Source organism: Ostrinia nubilalis, chromosome 15 (assembly GCF_963855985.1).
Source record: "Ostrinia nubilalis chromosome 15, ilOstNubi1.1, whole genome shotgun sequence".
In the NCBI taxonomy this organism is placed as follows: domain Eukaryota; kingdom Metazoa; phylum Arthropoda; class Insecta; order Lepidoptera; family Crambidae; genus Ostrinia; species Ostrinia nubilalis.
In genome coordinates, this window is record NC_087102.1 from 5,155,372 (window position 1) to 5,176,326 (window position 20,955).

The window sequence follows — 20,955 nt, forward strand, 5'->3', positions numbered from 1 at the left end:
TACCTGTATTTCAATTTTCAGTCCAATTTGTTACTATCACAAAAACAAAACCTGTAGTTCTCTTTAAAAAAGCAATTATTCTGCAAAAATTCAAAACAAATTACTTTATATCACTAATTTAAGTACAATTAGTTTCAACAAACTTACTTATTAAAAATCACAGTTCAATTCTTTAAAACAAAGAAATTGCTTAAGTATAAACGTTTCTATTCGGAGGTTATCAACCTTCTACATTTAAAACAAAATAACCATAATTTACACTATTATTATAAAGGCGAATGTTTGTGACTAGGCATATGTGTATTTCCTTTATATCACTAATTTAAGTACAATTATTAAACTTACTTACTAAAAATCACAGTTCAATTCTTATAAACAAATAAATTGCTAAAACAGATAGATTATATAGTCTCGAATAACATATAGGCTTCTTTTTATCCTGGAAAAATGCACAGATCCTGTAGGTTACAGAAATAGTAGTCTACGCAGGCGGAGTCGTGGGCAACAGCTAGTTAATAGTAATCTCAAACTCTTATTAAGTTATGACTAGTAAACATATTCATAGCCGTCTAAATATATTGCAGAAACACAATCAAAATGCGGATTGGAACTGCATAAAATACAAATTAAAAACAAACAGAAGTAAGGGAGGAACTAACTTATTATTTAGAATCTGTTAGTACTTGAAAAACTTTAACATCAAAAGACTTATTATTCTTTATTAATGTGAGTGTAATATTTAAGTTTTTCCTGTAATAATTGATGCTCAAGATCCAAGTTTCTCCCTTTCTTCCGTTCGTTTTCCATTTGAACTTCATGCAGTTCAATCCGGCATTTTGATTCTGTTTCTGCAATTTCGGAAATCCTAACTTTGCTTAAATCAATTAAGCCTTCTTTGTTTAACAGTTTCCTTTTTTTTTTTATTGCTGGTGCTTTAAAATTAGGTTTTGCTTTATTTTCTTTTGCCTCTACTTTTTTATTTTCTTTATCTTCCAATATGCCTCTAGTAGTACAAGCATGTGTATCTTCTATTTCTTCATCAAGTACCACCAATTCATATTGGATTTCTTCATTATTTATCAATTCCTGATCTTGCGTATTTTGAGTTGATTCCTCCTCTTGAATGTTAATTAATTCACTTTTATTTGAGTCCGAGTCAAATCTGTTAACATCGACTACAAATTCATTGGGCAACCAAGATGCTATATCATCAGCCCTATCGTCAGGCACTGATAATGGTGGACCACCGCCAGTTTTAATTTGAGCCTGCCTAGCAATGGTCTTGTCTTTCTTCGCACTGATTTTTATGAGGCTCCATTGCGATTTTAACTGGGTAATGGAGCGGTTCATACCAGCGCACATTGAATTAAACCTGAAAAAGAAATGACAGGATTTTGAATTACAGGTAAAGGCAAAATTTTATATTGAAGGCAGAAATCAAAAGATGTACCAACGTTGTTTGTAAATCAGCCCAAGCCGCAACCTTCCGTTTATTCGTGTTAGTGTCTGTATTTTTATTTTCGATTGCATTTACTCTTTCTTTCACCAACTCTTTCAGCAAATACTGAAAAGCAAACACTAGGCGTCAAACATAAATAAAACCATGCTACAAAAATTAGTAGGCACTTTATCAGGCTAAAAATAAGTACTACCTTATCTTCCTCCAACCAGTTTTCTGATCGTTGCCTTTTAGGCGGTCTGTTCTCCTTCGTCATGGACATAATTAGTATCCGATGTAACTAGCCGGGTCGTCGTAAGAGCTTATTGCAGAGTACAGGGTAAGAGGTACAGAATCCAGAACATACAATCCCAAGTTTTATAAAAGTTTGATAAAACTTGGGAGTTGATCGAAAAAACCGAAAACTTTATTAAATTTTCGTGCCAAATGTCAATGTCAGTAAGTAAAACGTCACAGCTGCCAATTTTTTGTTTTTTTTTTCTGCGATTTGTCTATGATTTTACATGGTCCATCAAGTTAAATCACCAAAAAAGCTGTTTTCGTTCATTCTTTTTGTATAGTCTGTGGAAAGAAAATATTAAACTCTGTTTTAGTTATCAAAGGTTTATAAACGATTATGAATAACGTTTTTTATCAGAGGTTTATAAGAGTGTTTTAAGCCTATCAAACGTTTTAGCTAATGTAGGTTTTAAACCTATATTAGCATTTTATTATGAATAAGACCGTAGGAATTTACCTTTTGTCTGTCAGGCCTCATCATGAGTAAAGTGCTAGTGAAAGATGAAAAATACCTAGGTGAATCTGTTGTGCTAGTAAACCTAACACCACATCAAATAAGTAAAGTAAAGTATTGAATATTTTAACAATTGGAAGCATATAATTTATCAAGACGTAATTGTACCCTCGAACCATGTTGATGGACATAGTTTCGATAACGATAATAAATAGGAAGCTGACAAGAATACACAATGATTACGATAGTGAATAGAAAGCACACAAACAAGACAAATTCACAATCAACTCGTTTGATGCGCTTGCGTCTCAATCACGTTTCATAGAGGACATAATCGATCAATCAAAACCAATCAGAGGTTGATGTTAAAAGTCAAGGAAGGAAGATATTATCATAAACGTATAAATATCCTTAGAATAAGTAAGTGTGAGAAACAGACTAAAAGCACATAATAATAATGTAGGTCGTATAGAAGTCACATTTTCGTGGGAAAGCTGCTGTGAAAAATAAATCAGAAATAAAATAATACAGACGACGAAATAGAGTTCAAACACCATACTACAAAGCCAGCTGCATCTACGGGTTCTAATCCCGTTGATGTCATTTAGGTAGGACTAATGTTATGTATTTGTGTTCAATAATGTATGTATCCATTTAAAGTATGTATCTTCATCCTATATACATATCAACTAGTCTCAATCGTGCAAGGTCTACTAAGTCGCCTTTTAGATGGCAAAACTTTCTTTGTTTGATCCCAGTTGGATCATAATTTTTACATTTCCTAATTCGGCTCCGGTCTTACTCTGACAGTCATTCCCACCAATAAGTTAGATAGCCATGGTTAAAGTTACTCTATACATTCTAACGTCACACCAAGTTCAACAATTTCACTCCAAAGTCGCTCTTATTCCGCAGAATTTAAGAGTGATCTCTCATCTACTATGTGCTATTGAGTGTAACTTACCTCGCGTGTACACCATCGTTTCTATCCGTAAATTCTCTCAAAAGATCCACAAGGGATACACGCTAAGTTCCAGCTAATGGATTCTTAACACATGAAGATGGACGGCTTTTTGCCGGAATTAGAGGAAGATATAGTTTTTCTTAGAAAGCAATTGAGGCTAAATAAGTAATTGGATATACTCGTACCTACACCTAAAAAATGTGTTAGGTTAGTTCCTCTTAGTAACTCTAAAATTTCTCATAAGTAAAGCATTCTCATAACCTACTTATAAATAAAGTCAATGAAAGGTTAAGGGCTCGCAACATATCTTTTTATCTTTGCTTAGTAAAAGGGAAAAGATTACGCTGGAGTTTTATGGCAAACCCACAATTTTTCAAGGATTATCTTTGAAAAAGGTTTACCTTCAACAAGATACTACACTCGAAGGATTTTGGTACGGATTACTTTTCTTGTGTTTAAAATATGAATTTTGTGCCTAGAGTTCCCCAAAAGGTAACGGAACCTATTTTTAACATAATGAAATTCTGGCAATATTTAGGACTTTCCGCCCGCGGCTTCGCCCGCGTGGAATTTTGTCTGTCACAGAAAAACTTTATCGCGCGCGTCCCTGTTTCAAAAACCGGGATAAAAACTATCCTATGTTCTTTCCCGGGACTCAAACTATCTCTATGCCAAATTTCATCAAAATCGGTTGCGAGGTTTAAGCGGGAAAGCGTAACAGACAGACAGACAGACAGAGTTACTTTCGCATTTATAATATTAGTTGGGATTAATTAAAACATGATAAATTAACATAATTATGGTGGACAGACGACCACATAAAGGTAACAGGAAGGTAGGCGCTGGATGCAGGCCGTTACCAACCGGTCATCATGGAAACCATTGGGGGAGGCCTATGTCACAATTTGTGCCTATGTCATGCAGTGGACGTCCAATGGCTGAAATGATGATGATGATGAAATGAACATCACTGGCTATAAAGGTTAAAAAAACGGGCAAAAATGTCTCCTCAATATACTATATAAAGAATGACGTAATATTGCAACGCTAAGAAAAATAATGCACTTCGAGGCAACTTACAGTCTCAGTGGGTACAGTAGACGACAAAAGCGAAAACAGTTTTAATTTTTATCCCCAACCAGGAAGGTTCACAGTCCTATAGATGTTTTTTACAATCCTCTTGAGTTACAAAAGGCGAACAAAGAGATTGAATAGCGTAAAGCATCTTCAAACAATAGTTTCAAGTGCTTTTTTTCTGTGTTTGTAAAGATGACACTTTTGAAAAGACCTCCCGACTGCCTTGTGGTTAATGACACTGAAATATCTCTTATAACTTGAGGAATAGAGTTGAAATTACGGTAAACCTTTGTACTTAAAATGCGTAGTGCTCGTAGACTCGTAGAGTGTAATTGTTATCCTTCCTACTCAACTTTGTTTTGTTGAATGAGCCTCAAAGAAAAAAAAATGCGAAACATAAGGTGATTTTCAATAATTCATTTCTTTGTATGTGCTACTTACTAGAAGGGAACTAAGTAATTTATTATGTAGTAGAGAGAGACTAGAGTACAAACTCGAATTAGATAAGTAAATAAGAATAAGTATCAATCTATTTATTTAATATTATTTTCTTTGCTTGCATAGAATAAGTACCAACAAGCATTTAACACGTAACCGGAAAGCGCAGCGTAGAACGTCCACCCACAAGGTGGACCGACGACCTCACAAAGTTAGCAACGCACTGCATGCAGCCCGCTCTACCAACCGGCCGATGTGGAAATCATTGGGAGAGGCTTATGTTCAGCAGTGGACGTCCTATGGCTGAAAGGATGATGATGATGATATGTTTTATTACATTATCTAGTCCTTTTGACTAACAATAGTGACTGAGTTTCTTGCGCTGCTTCTTCTCAGCACTGGCCCATTTATTGTCCTGAAGCAGTGGTAGGGTTAATACTGGGACGTGTAAAAGTGCTTTTTTTAAGCCTATTTACAGAAATAAATGAGTTTTAAAGAGAGTTTTTTTAATGAGTTTTTTTGTATCAGGAATTCAGGATTTTCCTAATATCTTGATGGGATGAGATCCTATAGTTAACGAAGGTTGAAGAGCTCACGAAGGGAAAGGGTTGGTCGTTGTGAGACATTATTATCAATATGCCACGCATAAACTGATTATAAGCACCCGCTTTATTGGTGGTAGAGACGGTTTGATAACTTTGATAAAGGCTCGCTTGTTAGGATGTTATTGAACTAGCTACTGCCCGCTGATAGACTTGCGTTATTCAATAAACACTCAGCTAAACAGAAATAACGTATTATCTTTTACAATAGATTAAACTGCTAAATAACAACGTGTTTGAAATGCCGTTTGAACATTGTATTTTAGGTTTTCATTGAAATTAGTTAGACAACTCTTCAAAATAGTAGGTATGTAGTAGGTAGGATAGTAAGTAAGAACATAAATATCTCACTATACCCATTTTATGTATCCTGTGGTTAGTGTAGTGAACTAACAACAATGGTATTAACGTTATAATTTATTTGATTTAAGAAAAGTGTTACCAGTTTAATTCAAAGACCAGTCACCCCTTAAAAATTAGAGTTGTGCTTTAATTTACATAGAACTAAGGCAAGGTAGAACGTTGTATTATTTTTTCTTTAACTTCCTCCTCTATTCCTATTAGTTACAACTCACTATGCGTACATAGCACAATAAACTACAGCACACAATAAAAAGTTAGGATATCCGGCATCCCGCAGGGCGTAGTTCCCTCGTCCGGGGCTGCTTTATTGTTTGTCTTTCGGATGACATTGAATGATACACTAATTTAAGAGACACAGAGTAAGTTTTGAGGTTAATTTAGTTGGGTAATTTCTAGAAGTTGTAAGTGGTAACTTAATTAGGTACCCACTAGATACAAGGGTCAGTTAGCTCAATGTCAGACAGACTGAATTTTAAACGGTTTTGTTTGTAGGTACCTAAGTCGGTTAATTCAAAAAGTTTAAATAGAATTTCATTAATATTTAACTACCACTAATAGTTGAAATAGCAATACTAATTATGGTTTAAATCGCCAATATTGTCAAACATAAAATTAAATAATCTAACTCGGAGTTATTTTAGTCTGTTTTTAAGTTAAATAAAGTCCAACGCGTAGCAGATTTAGACGTATTCAATCTTAGTTTATATTCTAAATAATAAATAATGAAGATCAAATAACCAAAAGCTTTCATCTATGTTGAAACTACAATTGAATATTGAGATTCGTTCTCTACGCACCTAAGATCCTACAGTAGAAATGACAATCAAAGCGCTGTGCTGTGATTGTTTGCTGTGACAAAAACATCAGGCGTTTTATGTTTTGTTTTCGTTTGCGATCTTTGAACCAGTTGATCCGATCTAGAGTAGAAAACGTTTTAGTTCCTGGTTGTGACGGATTTTAGGTTTTTCTTTCTTAGTTACAGTCCTTGGAAGCCGCGCTCGGACGCACCCTGCATACTAATAAGCCGGACTAAAAGGGGAAATCAATATCTTTTGGCTGAAATCTACTGATTTTCTTTTTTCTTTCCCCTCTGGACCACTTTGTGGCATCTTGAGATAAAACCTGATAAATTATGATGAAAGGGCTTAAAATAGATATGTACCTACTTACTATCCAGAAATACTTATTTCATTACCTTTAAGTAATTAGAAACGCTATTCTACAAATTATTACATTGATGAAAAAATAAAGTAGGTCGACACTTAATTTTTTCGATTCGACAGCACATCAGACTACACATTTTTGATCCAAACTAACTCTTATTGCAACTGCATAAGATGTAATGGTGTTTAGCTTTATGTGCTCGCTACACACCTACTTAATTTTTAAGCAGCTTAATTAATTGATAGAAGTAAGTAGGACCTACTATATCAAAGCAATGCGTAGCTTTACAAATTTACAAAATCCTTAGTATTTTACTCTTGTCCTTGCTTGTGGACATTACGTACATTAAATTCATTCATTTCGTCTTGAATGGGTGACCCGAGGTAGCCCAAGGACGTTTATGGACGCGGCAAATACGCTTGAAACAGGACCTTTTGGATTTTAATAGTTACACAATACTGGGAGATTTGTTGCGCATGGTTAATGCGTAGGCGTTGAAGGTTGTTTGCATTTAGCGTTATTACTTACATTAGGTAGGTTCATTTAGTTTTATTACTACTTTATTACTTTAATTGAATTGATACATAGGTATAGCTCCACCAACGAATTTTCTAAGGTGTCAAATGAAAGCATTATGTTTATACGTGTTATATTTAGCTTGTTTGAATCGTTTAATTGCTGAATAAGCAAAATTCGAAACCTAATTGTTCCTGTGTGTGCTAGCATTATTAATTGAATAATATAAGTGCTTGCTAACGTTCCCGTATGATTTCCCGTAAGACAATATTATCCAGTTTAGTACAGCTTAATAAATATCGGCATGGCTTGGAAATTTCTCATACAGAACCCCAAATATTAAGTATACTCGTAGGAATGGAATGTTTTTAATAAAATTTAAACAACAATTATATTATATTTTCAGTCAAAAACAAAAATAATTTTGTAGTTAAAACGCGTTTACCTTAGTAAAAAGTTTTGTTTCACGGGCAGACGAATTTTAAATATAGTTAATGTTCGCAATTCGTGTAACGTAACTAGCATCCTTAGTGCTGGTTCTGGAAACCTAATTTCTGAGTAGTTTTTTTTGTTCGGACTAAAACTTTTTTTCTTTCGATTTAGAATTTTATTAAGTAGACATGCAAATTATGTAGGAACAGTTCGCAGTAAGTCATGGGAGAAATGACCATAGACTGAAAGACGCAGCGCAAAACTCTCCCTTACGCTATGCTATGAGTTGTGACATTTATGTAAGGGAGAGAAAAGCCACAATCAGCTCCAACTTCCAGCAACTAGCTGTGGACTTACTTATCATGATTTTTCAAGTAATTATTCTACTCATTTCCTAAGTTAGACTTATTCATTATTCATAAGTGCCACTTGTGGTCTAAACTGAATAAATATTTTTGATTTTGATTTTTGATTTTTTATTCGATTTTAGTTTTCGTTCCCATTAGAAATCAAGGCTAACAAAGTCTGAAAATCGTTTTGCCAGTCTGTTTTCGTATTCGGCGACAAGGGCCTCAAGGCCTAGTAGATTTTAACATAACATTTCGTCAAGGTAACTTAATTAATAATATGCAAAAGTGTCCCGAGCAATTTCAGGGATGTTCCTGGAATTGAGGGAAAAGCCGTGAAACTTTTGGCATTTGTTCACTCGGAAAGGCGCATTTTCATGAAGTATTAAATATGTTTCTGGGGAGTCACGATATTTTATGACCTTCTTGGGTCCGAGGGATGTCAAATTTGTTGGATTATGTTCCATGCATCGTAAATAATGTATGATTACATAGCTATGAAGTCGTATGTCCTGAATTGCTGACTGATTAACGCCCGTATTCACAAACGATGCTTGCTTAAGTGAAGCAGCAAATCGAACGCACAGCGTTGAATAGAGCTCTGTGATTGGTTCTGACCCTGTGCGTCCAAGCGCACTGTAAGACCTCATAGTAATTTTTTTGTGAATACGGGCGTAAGTAATCGATCAAATCACGCAAAATTAACACGTTGGGCGCCACGCGGGTAAGCAGTGAGCCTCGGACAATAAAATTTCTATTGTGTCTTCGCAGTCAACAACTTAACATTTCTGAGTGCAAAAAGTTTCATTGATCCATCAGGCAATAATTTTTGAAATGCCACCCTATTGAATTATAAATGTTCCTGGTAAAGCAATTAAAAACTGTCGACTTAAAAAAGAGTAATTAAAAGGACACATAAATATAATCTCATCACATTTTATTATGACATGCACGATTATACGTCAAATAAAGCAAGTAAAACCGCAAGAACAGCTAGTCCCTGTCGTATAAAATGATCGCCCACTTTCGTGGGGAGGCAGTAAAACTATTTATGATTTACATAACACGAGTGTCTCAATATCACCAAAATATCACAGCGAAAATATTCTAGAAATGGCCCAGGTTAGGTTTTATTAGGAAAGTTTTCTACCGTGATACAGATTGATGATAAAGTTATGAAGTTATGTTATGAATCATGTAAATGTACGAGTTTGAGATAATTCCATTAATATTCCATTAGATATTGTGGAAATTCTTGAATAAGACCTACCCCAAAACACATACGTATTATGTATTATGCCAAAATATATTACTTTTAATTAAGATATTTCTAAGCGAGCGAGAGGCAATAGTTTAGGTGACATCTGCAAAGATTACGTCCCCTACATAACCGACTGCAAAAGAAGAGCAATCTTTTTGTTTATAGCAGCAGACGAGCAATGGTCATGATTCCACGCTAAGATCGTTGTATTAAAAAGTGGCAGTCAAGGTAGCAGCCCCACATCCACATTATAAAAAATTTCAGTGCAACGAACCGACTGAAATAAATCAATAGTTTAAAAAACTAAAAACACGCTTTTAATTACTGCACTAAAAGGTAAAAAAGTGCTCGAAAAGACAAATCCAATTAACCCAAACTCGATGCGATTCCGCCGTTTCGTTTAGGAGTTCCTATGGCCACCTTCCAGTCCCATGATCAGACCAGCTCGATGGTATATTGTATTGTCATCTAATCTACATGATTGCCAAGTTTTATGATGACACAAGACTTAGAAGTGCGTGTAATTCAGATTCTTAGATTCCATTACATAGTTAGTTATCTACACGACGACCTAATAAAAGCGTGTTAAAAAAGTACTACACTCTTCTGTTTCAGCCAAATTTTAATGATGATTCTGATTCTGATTCTGACGTCCACTGCTGGATAATGGCTTCCCCCCACAAGGATTTCTACAACGACCAGTAGATATTAAAGGTTCTACAGTTTTCCTTTGCGCTATACCTTTAAGGTCAGAAATGAAGTTCCAAAAATTTGTAACGCAACAGTGGTTTTCCTTATGATCAAGCCTCGGGTGCTCGGGTTAAGGGACAGTCCGCACGATTGCCCTCTTTCTTGCCCCAAATAAAAATGTATACGGACGCGGTCAGTCCATAGATATTTGGACATTTATTTACTTGCCCGTCACATAAATAAACCCTTTGGCTAACCGGCAATGTTCGAAAAAACTCAACGTTTCGCTCCCACATTTATGAAAGAAAACTCAACACAAACGTATACAGATGCAGTGGAAATGGGCGAATTCGAAAGAAAATCGGTTGGCCGCTTAACCTACTTTACAACACTTGAACTGTCCTGAGCATCTGTGAGTTATGTAACCTTCAAATGTCGCAACAGTGCTGCGGAAAAACCAAACGCTCCGCCAAAAAGGAAAACTGAATGACGGACTGTCAAAACCGCGTGTCGTGCGTACACGCAAAATTCTAACAATAAAACTTCTTACCTTAGCCGGCCACGGTCCATTTATAGCTGGCGCAGCACCCCTTTGATGTACTAATTATCCTTGCGAAAATTTCACGGCACACGATTAACAACGCAATTTATTTGCTATTTTTGTTTTTACGCGAGAGGACGAGGCAGATATCGCCCGGGACCGTTGCCATGGCAACGGGGGGCGCTGGCGGCGCGCGCCGCGGCCCACGGCAGAAGAGACCCCGCCACCGCCGCGGAGGCTGCGTCGGGTCGAACCGTCCTGCTTTTAGCGATCCGCTACTTACGTCATGACGATAAACGTCTGACAACTGTCAGTGCAACTCGATACATCGAAACGGTTGTTAGTATAGTGGTAGTGTTGTGTGTGTGAGTGCATCGGATGCGTGCGATGCTGAGGGGAGGGGAGCTGTGACGTCTGGGAGGGGCGGTTTTCACGCTTCATCATGCCTTTCGAGAGAGCAGGTAAGCTTTTCAGCGATGATGCGATGTTTGCGTGCGGCGATTGTTTTCCAGATGTTCAAAGGACGCCATTTGGCAGGGGATTTTGACGTAAGCACCCAATGTTTTGATTTACGAGGCTACACTGAGGGTAGATGTTGCCTAATGGTTTAACATTCAGCTTCATTTCCAGCCAATTGGGCGAGCGTTTTAGTTACAGGCTGTTTCAGGAGTATGATTGTTTATTCATGAATTCAGAACATTGAATATAGATACATTCATGTATAATGGATGTCATCTCACCTACTTACACAGGCATGGTAATGAAAACCAAACACCAATCTACGAGTACTTTTGCATTATTAATTCAGGTTTTCAGCATGAATCACTACAGTTTATCACTAAATTGCTTTGGCCTTGGCTTTGACAGATCTAACAGCCATAAAACTGGATATAGGAGACTCCAGCAATAAATAAAACAGACCCTCATATTATGCAGCTGGGTCGGTTTTATACTCGTATAATACGTACAATAAAAACGGTCGCAGCTGCAATTTAGAGTTAATTCAGACTAAGTGAAGGTCCTAGTTTATACGCGTCTTTATTATTTCATTAACGCTTTATTTTCTAGTACAGTTCCGTTCAAGTTGGAATTCATCATGGGAAATTGGAGGAAGTCATCATCAAGATTATTTTGCTACAGCTTCCCATAATGACATCATCATCATCATTTCAGCCATAGGACGTCCACTGCTGAACATAGGCCTCCCCTAATGCTTTCCACGTTGATCAATTGGTAGCGGCATAATGACACAGAATAAAACAAAGGGAGCTAACCCCTTATTGTTTTATGTCTGTCGAAGAACCTATGAAAGGTGGAGTAAATGAAATGGGTTCTCGAATGGAGACCACGTCTCGGCAAACGTAGGACATCCTTAGGTCGATGGATCGACGACCTCAAGAATGGCTGGATGAAAAACAGGGGAGGTTTTGCTCTCTGAGGTTCCTTGGGGGAGACTCATGTTCATTATTGTACTGCCATAAGCTGATGATAGTGACCATGATTTGATTTGTATAACGGAATAAGGAGGGAAACTAGATACGAAGATTTCTGTCAAATATTAATTACTTCAAGCTTTCAGCATTGCACGTGGTCATTCTGAAACCATTGAAGGTATACTTTAGTCAACTAGATATGTACCATCCTAGACTGCATCCTACTTAACATCAGGTGCGATTGTGGTCAAATACCTGCCTTGTTAAAAAAAAAACTTCACTTGTACCCAGCTGCACGTTTTAGCAGCTCTATATTTATCATGCACACACCCACACAAGCTTCTGTGATGTTGTGGACTTTAAGCCTATTGACTTAAGGATGAGTCGGAGCTTTGACTTTGAGGAAGGGATGAGCTTTAAGCCTACTATCTGAAGCAGGAGCTAAGAAGTAACGTAAGAATATGTAGTATATCGTCAAGATACAAAACTCCAAAATAAACAAGGAATCCTTTTTTTCAATATACCTCTTATAGATAGACTAGCTGTGCCCGCGACTTCGTACGCATGAAAACCCGTTTTCGCAACATTTTTCATTTTTGCTCTGCAATTATTACTCGTAGCGTGATGGTATATAGCCTATAGCCTTCCTCGATAAATGGACTTTCTAACAGTGAATGAATTTTTAAAATCGGACCAGTAGTTTCTGAGATTAGCGCGTTCAAGTAAACAAACAAACAAACTCTTCAGCTTTATAATATTAGTATAGATTGAAACAGCTGATTGCAGTGAGGAGCTTAGTTGGCGTAACAAAGGAAAAGAGACTTAACGACGATTTATGGATGGTTCATCTTGTTTTTCTATCCATATAACAATCCATTTTTTATCATCACGAAGCGAAGAGGGATCACAAAATCTAATAACTATAATTGAGTAAACAAAATGAAAACGTTTGAAGATGTGCTATCTTATGTAGTTTTGTGTGATGTGTTGTCAATTTGTTGATGAGTAACTTAAAGAATTAAAGGCACTATTTCAAATTAGAAACTTTATAGCTAAACTAGCGGCCGCCCGCGACTTCGTACGCGTGAATCCCGTTTTTCCCGCTAATTCCCGTTCCCGTGGGAATTTCGGGAATTCCTTTCTTAGTGCACCTCTACGGTACCTAAGCTACGTCCCTTCCAAATTTCAAGTGCCTACGTTTAGCCGTTTAGGCTGTGCGTTTGTGGGAGACGAATCGAACGTCTCCTCACATTAATTTATCGAAGGTAGATGTATATCAAATTATAAGCGGCATTGAATAAAGAAATATATTTACAATTGACTATATTACAAAAACATAAAAGAAATAAAATTATCAATCCGAATAAAATTAAAAGAGCGAGTCGCAGTGAAGTGTCAAAGTGACGACCTAAAATCTTCTTTTTTATTGCCGGCCAGGAGCGCGCGGCACGGAGCTTCGCGGGCGGACCAATGAGTTTGCATTGTGGCGTACATAGATCGCCACAGTACTCCCCCGCCAGACCGTAACTACGGTCGGTAGAAGTCTGGATACCTCACTATTCTGCCGCTGGAGGTCTGCCTGACATTTTCTTCATTGGCGTCTGGAATCTCGGCCTCTCTTGAATCCTGTGTTGCATATGCTGGCTTAAGCCTGTCTATAGAGACGTTCACCTCCTTTGTGTTGATGTCCAGAGTATAAAACTTTGGTTGTCTCTTGATCACTCTGAATGGACCAGCATATGGAGGCTCCAATGATGTTCTGAGGCGATCTTGCCGGACGAAAACATGCGAACTGGACTGAAGATCTCGTGGAATATAGAAAGATGAAGTGGCATGCCATGAAGTTGGCCGAGGGGTGAGCTTGGCCATGTACGCGCGAAGCCGGGTTGCGTACTGCGTGACATCGGCAGTCTTGTAATCATCCCTCGGGCTCAGGAACTGACCTGGGAGGCGAAGAGTTTCGCCATACACCAACTCAGCAGGGGATGATTGAAGATCCTCTTTAAAAGCGCTTCGCATGCCAAGCAAGACCAACGGAAGAGCTTCATGCCACCGCGAAGGAGCATGGCACATGATCGCCGCCTTGAGTTGTCGATGTAGACGCTCGACGATGCCGTTCGCCGCAGGGTGGTAGGCGGTCGTGCGGAAGTGGTGCGCACCAACCATGGCAGCAAGGGCCTCGAAGAGGTGGCACTCAAATTGACGGCCGCGGTCCGTGGTTATTCGCTCGGGACAGCCAAACCTGGCAATCCAACCCGACATGAGGGCGGCAGCGCAGCTCTCCGCAGTGATGTCCTGAAGTGGGTATGCCTCAGGCCATCGGGTAAATCTGTCGATGACAGTAAGGCAGTATCTGAAATTAGAGGATGGAGTTAACGGCCCAATAATGTCGAGATGAATGTGAGTGAATCGTGAAGATGGTGTGGGAAATGAAGAAAGTGGCGAATGAGTATGACGTGATACTTTACTTTTTTGGCAGCTGATGCATTGCCTAGCCCACTCTCTACAATCTTTGCGAATCCCTGGCCAAACAAAGCGTTGAGAGACCAGTCGCACCGTAGCTGAACTTCCGGGGTGATGAAGATTGTGCAGCATGTCAAAAACTTGTCTTCGGAAGTAAGGAGTGATAAATGGACGTGGAACAGTCATAGAAGTGTCGCAGTAAACAGGTATGTCACTGTACGTGGTTGGTATCTTTTGAAGCTTGAGGGAAGAACCGTGAAGCAGCAGATCTTGCAGTTCAGGGTCATGCTCCTGAGACTGTGCAAGTTTCTGGTAATCCAAAGTTAATGTGATTTCTTCAACCCGGGAGAGAGCATCAGCGACGACGTTTTCAGGGCCAGGAATATATCGAAGATCAGTAGTGAACTGCGCAATAAAATCCAAGTGTCGAAATTGCCTAGGTGAGCACTTATCTTTGGCTTGAGAAAAGGCAAAGGTTAGCGGCTTGTGGTCGGTGAACACTGAAAATGCTCGGGCCTCAACCATGTGCCGAAAGTATTTGATTGCCTCGTACACAGCTAGCAACTCACGGTCGTAAGGGCTATACTTTGTCTGCGAAGGACTTAGCTTGTGCGAGTAGAAAGCCAGAGGCTGCCAACCTTTTCCAGCACGTTGCTGTAGAACTGCTCCAATAGCTGACTCTGAAGCGTCGGTCACTATTGCGAGATCAGCTGTAGGATTGGGATGAGCAAGGAGTGCGGCTTGAGAGAGTGAAGACTTGCAGTTATTGAAAGCCTCTTGCAGCTCGGGTGTCCACTCGACAGGGTGTGTGCCTTTGACCTTCGGACCAGCGAGTAAGGCATTCAACGGTGCTTGAAAACGAGCTGCATTGGGAATGAAGCGACGGTAAAAATTCAACATTCCTAGAAAGCGTCGAAGTTCCTTCACAGTCTTAGGTGGTGAGAAATCTTGAATTGCTTGCACCTTGGTTTCAAGCGGTTTAGTGCCAGCAGCAGACACAGTGTAGCCTAGGAATGTAACCTTGTCCTGTCCAAAAGTACACTTTTTGGTGTTCACCAAAACTCCATAACGCTTCAGACGCTCAAAAAGCTGACGTAGGTGGATTTTGTGCAGTTCTGCTGATGAGGAGAACACCAAAATGTCATCAAGGTACCCATAGCAGAAATCTAGACCTAGAAGGACTTCATCCATAAATCGCTGAAAAGTCTGTGCAGCGTTTCTCAAACCAAAAGTCATAAACGGGAATTCGTACAGGCCGAAAGGTGTTGTGATTGCGGTTTTTGGAATATCGTCAGGATTTACAGGAAGTTGATTGTACGCTTTGACAAGGTCGATCGTAGAAAAGATAGTACAACCCGCAAGCTGGTATGAAAAATCGTGAATGTGGCGAATTGGATATCGGTCCGGGATTGTTCTTGAATTAAGCGCTCTGTAGTCTCCACACGGTCTCCAACCATCGTCCTTCTTCTTCACCAGATGTAGAGCTGATGACCAAGCGCTTTCAGACCGTCTAGCCACACCGCTAGCTACCATGTCCTCGTACTCTTTCTTTGCAATCTGCATACGAACAGGATCGAGACGGCGAACTGCGCTTCTAGTTGCGCAAACCATAACGCAGGCTCTTCGGGCCAGAAGGGCGGTATTCGAATTCCGACTTTAAAAACTTCTTCCGTAGAGTCATTCATTTAGTAAAATAAAAATTATAAAAAATATTCACCGCTTGCAGGAAGCCCCAGCCTTATATAGCAACGTAGTAGATCGTGACGACGAGAAGTAAGCAGGTAAGTCTTCCACGTTGTCAGCAGATTGAAACGTTTTTCTTGCGTCTTCTTGTATACGGGGTCACCAATATGTGGGAGACGAATCGAACGTCTCCTCACATTAATTTATCGAAGGTAGATGTATATCAAATTATAAGCGGCATTGAATAAAGAAATATATTTACAATTGACTATATTAGAAAAACATAAAAGAAATAAAATTATCAATCCGAATAAAATTAAAAGAGCGAGTCGCAGTGAAGTGTCAAAGTGACGACCTAAAATCTTCTTTTTTATTGCCGGCCAGGAGCGCGCGGCACGGAGCTTCGCGGGCGGACCAATGAGTTTGCATTGTGGCGTACATAGATCGCCACACGTTGATCTGTCAGTCAGTCAGTCAGTTTCTCCTTTTATATATTTAGATGAGAAAAAGATTATATTTTGCTGACACAAATCACATATCTTTGAATCAAACCATATGGAAAATACTGAAAATAAATACTTCAGCAGAATTTCATCTATTAGTTACAATGTTTTCCCATCCAATCACTTAAGTGATTGTGTGTAAAAAGTAGACTCGTTGACACGTCCTAGCCCTTGTCAGCTCCACGTGGCTTTAGTAACTAGATTATTTCGTAGGGCTAGCATGAATGAGATTATTTTATCTCCAGTTTGACCTTAATCCGGACAGAGGTGACCCAGGAATGTTGTTTTTGGCATCGACGCAAACTTGTTAGATGATATTGTTTGGATTCGGCCTGGTACTTATTTTCACTTGGCTATGGGTAACTGCCTATTATTCATTCTTCTTTAAACCTACCCCAAGAAGCGTCAAAGATTTCACGGTTTTTGTTTGGCAGCTACTGGCAGTCTTATTTTGCAGGGAATCAGTCCATTTAGCAGGGGGGGTAACATTACGTTTTCTGAGACATCATAATCATAATCATAATCATTTATTTATTGCTTCATAAGTGTACATAGGTGGTGATCTTAAACTTAGTCTCAACTTATGACCCTGTAAGGGTGTTGCAAATCTTGTATCGTAGGTACATTACTAAATATTCTACAATAGTTAGTAATAATTGTTAATATTGATAAATTATAAAATTAATTAGTTTACATAATTTTACATTACAATTAAAATACAATAATGTTTCTCCATACCTATTCATACATAATTTTCATCATCGCATCCTACTCAAATTATAGAACTCCTGAATACTATAAAGACATTTTGATATAAGGAACTCTTTTAGCTTGGCCAAGAATAATGAGTCTTTTTCAATATTTTTTAAATAGGTAGGCAGTTTATTATAGACTACTATGGACATGTGGTAGACTCCTGATCTTACCAGGTGAAGCTTAGTGTCGGGTAATGCTAATCTATCTTTGTATCTTAAGTTACGGGGTGCTGAATATTGTTCTTTTGCTTGAGAGTAAATAATTTTATTCTCTCTGACAAATTTACATAGACCTAGGATATAAATTGATGTTAGTGTTAATATTTTTAGTGATGTGAAGTGCTTTCTACAGCTTTCAGTTTCAGTTATGTTTACTATTATTCTAACACATTTTTTTTTGTAGAATGAAAAGGTCCTTGGCATCTGTGCTATTCCCCCATAGTATCACTCCATAGCTAAGCCAAGCATGCGCATAGGCATAATATGCAGATGTGGCTGTTTTTAGATCTGTGCATTTTTTTAATTCGTAAAGCGCATAAATAAATCTGGATAGCTTAGTCGAAATTTTATTTACATGTGGTTTCCAATTTAAGTAGGTATCAACCTCTACGCCCAGTAGGTTGCATGAATCAACTTCTTCTACGCATTTGCCATTAAATTTACATTTTATTATTAAAGGTTTTTTCTGGTGAGGATGATATTGGATGAGTTTTGTTTTTGAAATGTTTAGTTTAAGATTGTGTTCATTTAACCAGTTCTCAATGTTTTGTAAATTAATATCTATTTTTTGTACTAGTTCCTCGCTGCTACTAGTTGGCACAATAATATTAATATCGTCAGCGTACAAAATACACTTCTCTGTTGTAATTTGTGGCAAATCATTTATGTATATCAAAAATAATATACATCCCAAGACGCTACCTTGAGGTATAGAGCAATTAGTTTTTATTTTTTGTGAATAATATCTACTTAATGTTTTTTTATTACTTTCAAAATACTCAATAGTAACTACTTGTTCCCTATTTTCCAGGTAGGTGGACAACCACTCATGGGCTTTACCCCGTATTCCAATACCAAATAGTTTTTTGAGCAATATCCTATGGTTAACCATATCATAGGCTTTGCTAAGATCAAGCAACAACGAGACTGCATATTTTTTATTATTCAGGATATTGAGAATCTCCTGTATGTAAGCAAAAAGCGCAGTTGTGGTTGATCTTTTCTTTCTAAAACCATTTTGACTATTATGAAAAATTGCGAATTTTTCACAAAAAGAGTTCAGTTGTTTTGCCATTGCTGATTCTAAAATTTTTGAAAACGTGGATTATAAAGCCACTGGACGATACTGGCTAGGTTGAGTCTGCATTTTTGTTTTTGGTATAGGTTTTATTATCGTAGTTTTGAGTAAATTTGGGAAAGTTGCTTCTAGAAATGATTGGTTTATTAAGTCGGTCAATGGTAAAATTAGTTCATCTTTACAATATTATTAGGATAGTCCGTTCCGATTTATTTCAAATCGAGTGGTATCACCGCCAACGCCTATAAAAGAGGCACTCGGCGCATGGGACACTCATTTGCCCGAGCGACTCCGAGCGGTGAGGTTGTTGGATTGGTGATCGGCCCGATTTGCAGTAAGTCGTATCTTTTCATTATTTTTGGTGGTGATTATTTTTGTGTAAATTAGTGGCTGTTTGATTTGATTCCAATTTCTTTGTAAAATCATTATTTTGAGTAAATGTTATTTTAGTTTGTTATTTGTTGTTTTTTTTTAATGCTACCCGCTTCTGGTTCCTAAAATCAGAAGTGGGATAGGCCTGTGCCCACAAGTACGTTTGATTTCTTTGTCAATTATGCGGAATTTGAACAGCCACTAATTTGTTTTTGTTATAATGCCACGATCATCCCGTTCGCGTGAGAGATCGGACTCCAGTGAAACGTCGCGTCGTAAGGCCAGGCGCACTCGTAGCAAATCGCGCCGAGGCCATAGACATAAACACCGCTCGCGGTCGCGTCGTCCTGCGTCCCGTCATGTTAGATCTCGATCGCGTACCCCCGATAACTCGGTGAAACTGGCGTTAGGTTCGATAATTGCGCGATTGAATGCGATCGAGGAGAGTAACGCGAGCATGTCTCAAACCCAGTTTCCAATTGCTCATGCCAGCACACCTCAACATAATAACGACACTTCGTCAGCCAGTGCCACACAAGCCCTGGCAGACGCACTTATTGCAATAAATCGAGTAAAATCACAAAATTACTATGTGTCAAATTTTGATCCTGCCGTTAATGATTTTGAGGTGTGGTGCGATGAGGTGGAGCGAGCTAGGTTAGCTAACCACTGGGAAGATTCAGAGTGTCTGTCGCGCGTTGCTAATTGTTTAAAAGGGGATGCCAAATTATGGCTAAACGAATGGGCTAATAGTGATCGCTCTTGGTCTAATTTTGTGAAAGAATTTAAGTCGCTTTGTCCTCCCAAAATAGACTACGCTCAAACACTTTTCGATGTCATGAATACTTCTTCTGACAAGTTTTCTACTTACGCTGAATACGCACGACGATCACTATTGCGCCTGCGCATAGTTAAAGGTATTAGTGAGGAACTTATGGTTCAAATAGTGATACGCGGTATTAACGATGCGCAAGTGAGGGCTGCGGCTGCGAACGCCAACCTCACGACAGAAAACTTAGTCTCGTTTTTAGCTATTTATGTCAAGCCTGGCTGTAGCAAAGACAATCGACCTTCTCATAATGTTTTTAGAAAACGAAATACCAACCGTAGTGAAAATAAATGTTTTAACTGCGGCTAGACTGGACATATAAACTCAAGCTGCCCTAAAAAGCGTAAGATTCCTGAAACTCAGCCAAAAATAACGTGTAGTTTCTGCAAGAAGCTAGGACATAGGGAGAGTGATTGTTTCGCCAAAGCTCGATCTGAAGGCCAAAATAATAATCAACGCAAAGTCAACTTATGCAAAGAACTTTCTAAGTCAACTAAAAATAATGACGTGTGTACAGCAGTAATACAGGGTATACCGGTAGACGTTTTGATAGATAGCGGGGCTTTGAACGTTTCGTTAATATCTTCGGCGGTTCTTAAACACTTTTCTTGTTCAAAGAAACAAATTCACTGCGTTCTTAAGGGAATAAGTGATAATGAGATTATTGCTCACGAATATGTCACACTCACAGTTGAGTTCAGCAATATCGCTCTGGATATAGATTTTGTGGTAGTACCTGCCTCTTGCATGAATACGCCAATCATTATCGGAACCGACGTCCTAAATAGGGATGGTGTAACTTTTGTGAGGACGAAAGATCAGCAATACTTGACGCATTCATCCAATACGATCTTAAACGTTAACTCTGTTAATATCAAAGAGCCTAATAAGGTCAACACGCCTCTTCAAGGCGAAGAACTGGATTCTTTGATGACCGTAATAAACGATTTCTCTTCGTTTTTGATAACTGGCACGGCTACTACTACGGTAAAAACAGGCAAAATGAAAATAAACTTAACGAGTGAGGTTCCAG

The 20,955-nt window shown here is 38.4% G+C and overlaps 1 protein-coding gene across 1 annotated transcript in view; it reads left to right on the forward strand.

The window, feature by feature from the left end:
• Positions 1-10,983: 10,983 nt before the first annotated feature.
• Positions 10,984-20,955, forward strand: part of LOC135078629 (uncharacterized) — a 275,638-nt gene continuing 265,666 nt past the window's right edge. Inside the window, exon 1 of the mRNA XM_063973157.1 lies at positions 10,984-11,048. Coding sequence (XP_063829227.1) covers positions 11,030-11,048 — 19 coding nt within the window. The 5' untranslated portion in view covers positions 10,984-11,029. The remainder of the gene's footprint in view (positions 11,049-20,955) is intronic.